The following is a 2,237-nucleotide window of genomic DNA, read 5'->3' on the forward strand; positions in this document are numbered from 1 at the left end:
ACTTCCATTTTTCCCCTGAGACATCCACTGGACTGTTTAATTTTTTTTTTAATATGTTACAAAAAAATATTTTGGCCTAGTGCTTCAGCCATGACTCGCAGATAAAGATTAGAAGCATAAAATAAGAATACTGCTAGAACTGGTTGCACTGCTATATGGATACTGGATTAAGTGGAATTTTAGAGAGTCAGAACTGAGCACAGCAGGTTTAAAACTCACACGTTTTCTGTGTTCAGGAGAATGAGTCCAAATACTCGTTGGCTTCGCAAAATATTCAAATCAGAAGAAAATGGGATCAGTTCAAAGTAAGTAACGATAAAACTCTTGTGTTCTGCAGCACGTGCAGCTGTCTGTGCAGGAGAGACAAATACCTTCAAAATCAGCGTGGAAGGGTTTTTTCAGTTCATGCAAACAAGCACAACATCTTCCCAACTGTCCCAGCTGACCACCGTCATACAGCCAATTCCTTCACGGTGTATGAAGTGTGAACTGGCATTTCTTTAGTGGAAGGGTGGTATATTCCCATGGGAGCTTCTTTTCTACTAAACAGGCACATGCCTAATCCAGTCCCTGCGTTACGTCCAGATTTGGGCCTGCGAAGAATTTCTAAACCAAATATTTCGGGTCAATCCTTTAAAAGAATTCAGACTGCGGTCAAAGGTTGAATACACCTGATGGGTAAAGGACTTGGCCAAGTGACTCCTGCAAGTCCTCAGCTGCCACCAACTCAGTGGAGGCCAACTATAGCTAGAACTTTGGTTGGCATGTCACACTGGGGTGGTGAAATGCCTCTATCCAACACAGCTGCCAATCAGTATCAGATCATACATGGTATTGATTTATTGATTAGAGAAAAAAGTGTCCTCCACAGCAATGTGGAGATGTGCTGGGCAACTCCTGAAACTGCCATCTGGGTGAGGTTAAGTGGCAGAATTCCAGACAGCATTTCCAAAAGAGCCTTCTGGACAAGGACTTCTCTCCCAGCCAGCAGTGGGCAGGGAAACCTCTCACACATAAGAGAACAATAGCTCTCACAAGGCGCTACAATAGCATTTTCCAATTTAAAGTTTGGAGTCCAGTTTGAAAGCCTTAGTTACTCTTGTGGAATATTCCATATTTTTCAGGAGATGTACTTCAACAAATTCAATCATGCTGCAAATCAGCATAGCAAGAAGTGTACTGTTGGCACAGCAGGTATGAAAGTGGCATTAATACAGATCCTAATGACCCACGTTCATATTGCCCTCAGTGCCTTCCATATTTTCCCCATTTTAAGAGTTCAGTAAAAAGGTACAAAGATTTTCCCTCATGTCAGCTGCCCCATCAGGCAGCGTTCTTTCTGCTTCACAGATTGATGCTAAAGACAAATACTCAGAAGTGGAAATAAGACGGCCCTACCGATGATGCTCAGTGAGACAGACAAGAACGTCCCTTGTTCTGTATACAAGAGCTATTGCCGACGGAGGTGAAAAATCATCTGCGTCAGTAAGGGAATGACTCAGAAGCAGTTCTTAAGCAAAAAAAAAAGCGTTCAAAGAACTAGAGATTCTCACTCCCCGTAACCACACACTTCATGCGTTTATACAGACAGGAGGTCTGTAACTCACGAGAAGGAAAAGAAATATGTATTTTACTGGCAAGGGTTACTTGAATTAGAGAGTTATTGACAGCACGATTTGAGAGGGGAAGAATTTCTCTTACTCTGTATTTCCCTGATCAGATCAGACCGATCAGGAGAGCGTGACAAAATAATCAGTGTGTCACAGCAGGTATTCTTTCAGAGAAAGAAAGGATTACATCAAATTAGAAACAAGCGGGTGATTATCAGTTACAAAGGCTACAAAGCTACTAAGGGCTGTTGTGCGGCAGAAATCTATGAAGTATCATGCAGCACTCAACAGTTTTGCTTTTAATTTAAATTAACAAAAGTTCTATGACACTAAGTAGCTGCCATCAAAAACGTGGTACATTTGAAATCAAAATACTCATTGAGAAGGGATCTCCTCCCAAGTTTGACGGTCACATAACGGAAAGCACCTACTGGAATACATCCCTTGTGTTTTCTTCTGCTAATATAAGCATAAACATTTTTTCCAAGTTACCAGCATCGATGTCCTATAACTGCAATGCTTGTAAATCAGGTGGTGTAAGTGGACCTACATGCACTTAAATGGAGCTAACGGCCCTCAAACATCTGAGGTTTTTTAAAATTGTTTAGTCTCTCATCTCACTACTTC

General features: G+C 41.5%; 1 protein-coding gene across 1 annotated transcript in view; it reads left to right on the plus strand.

Moving 5' to 3' along the window:
* The first annotated feature begins 240 nt into the window (after positions 1-240).
* RGS13 (regulator of G-protein signaling 13) overlaps positions 241-2,237 on the plus strand; it is a 5,775-nt gene continuing 3,778 nt past the window's right edge. Inside the window, exon 1 of the mRNA XM_010142283.1 lies at positions 241-305. Coding sequence (XP_010140585.1) covers positions 241-305 — 65 coding nt within the window. The remainder of the gene's footprint in view (positions 306-2,237) is intronic.

This window comes from Buceros rhinoceros, unplaced genomic scaffold (genome assembly GCF_000710305.1).
Source record: "Buceros rhinoceros silvestris isolate BGI_N320 unplaced genomic scaffold, ASM71030v1 scaffold13990, whole genome shotgun sequence".
Taxonomy (NCBI): Eukaryota; Metazoa; Chordata; class Aves; order Bucerotiformes; family Bucerotidae; genus Buceros; species Buceros rhinoceros.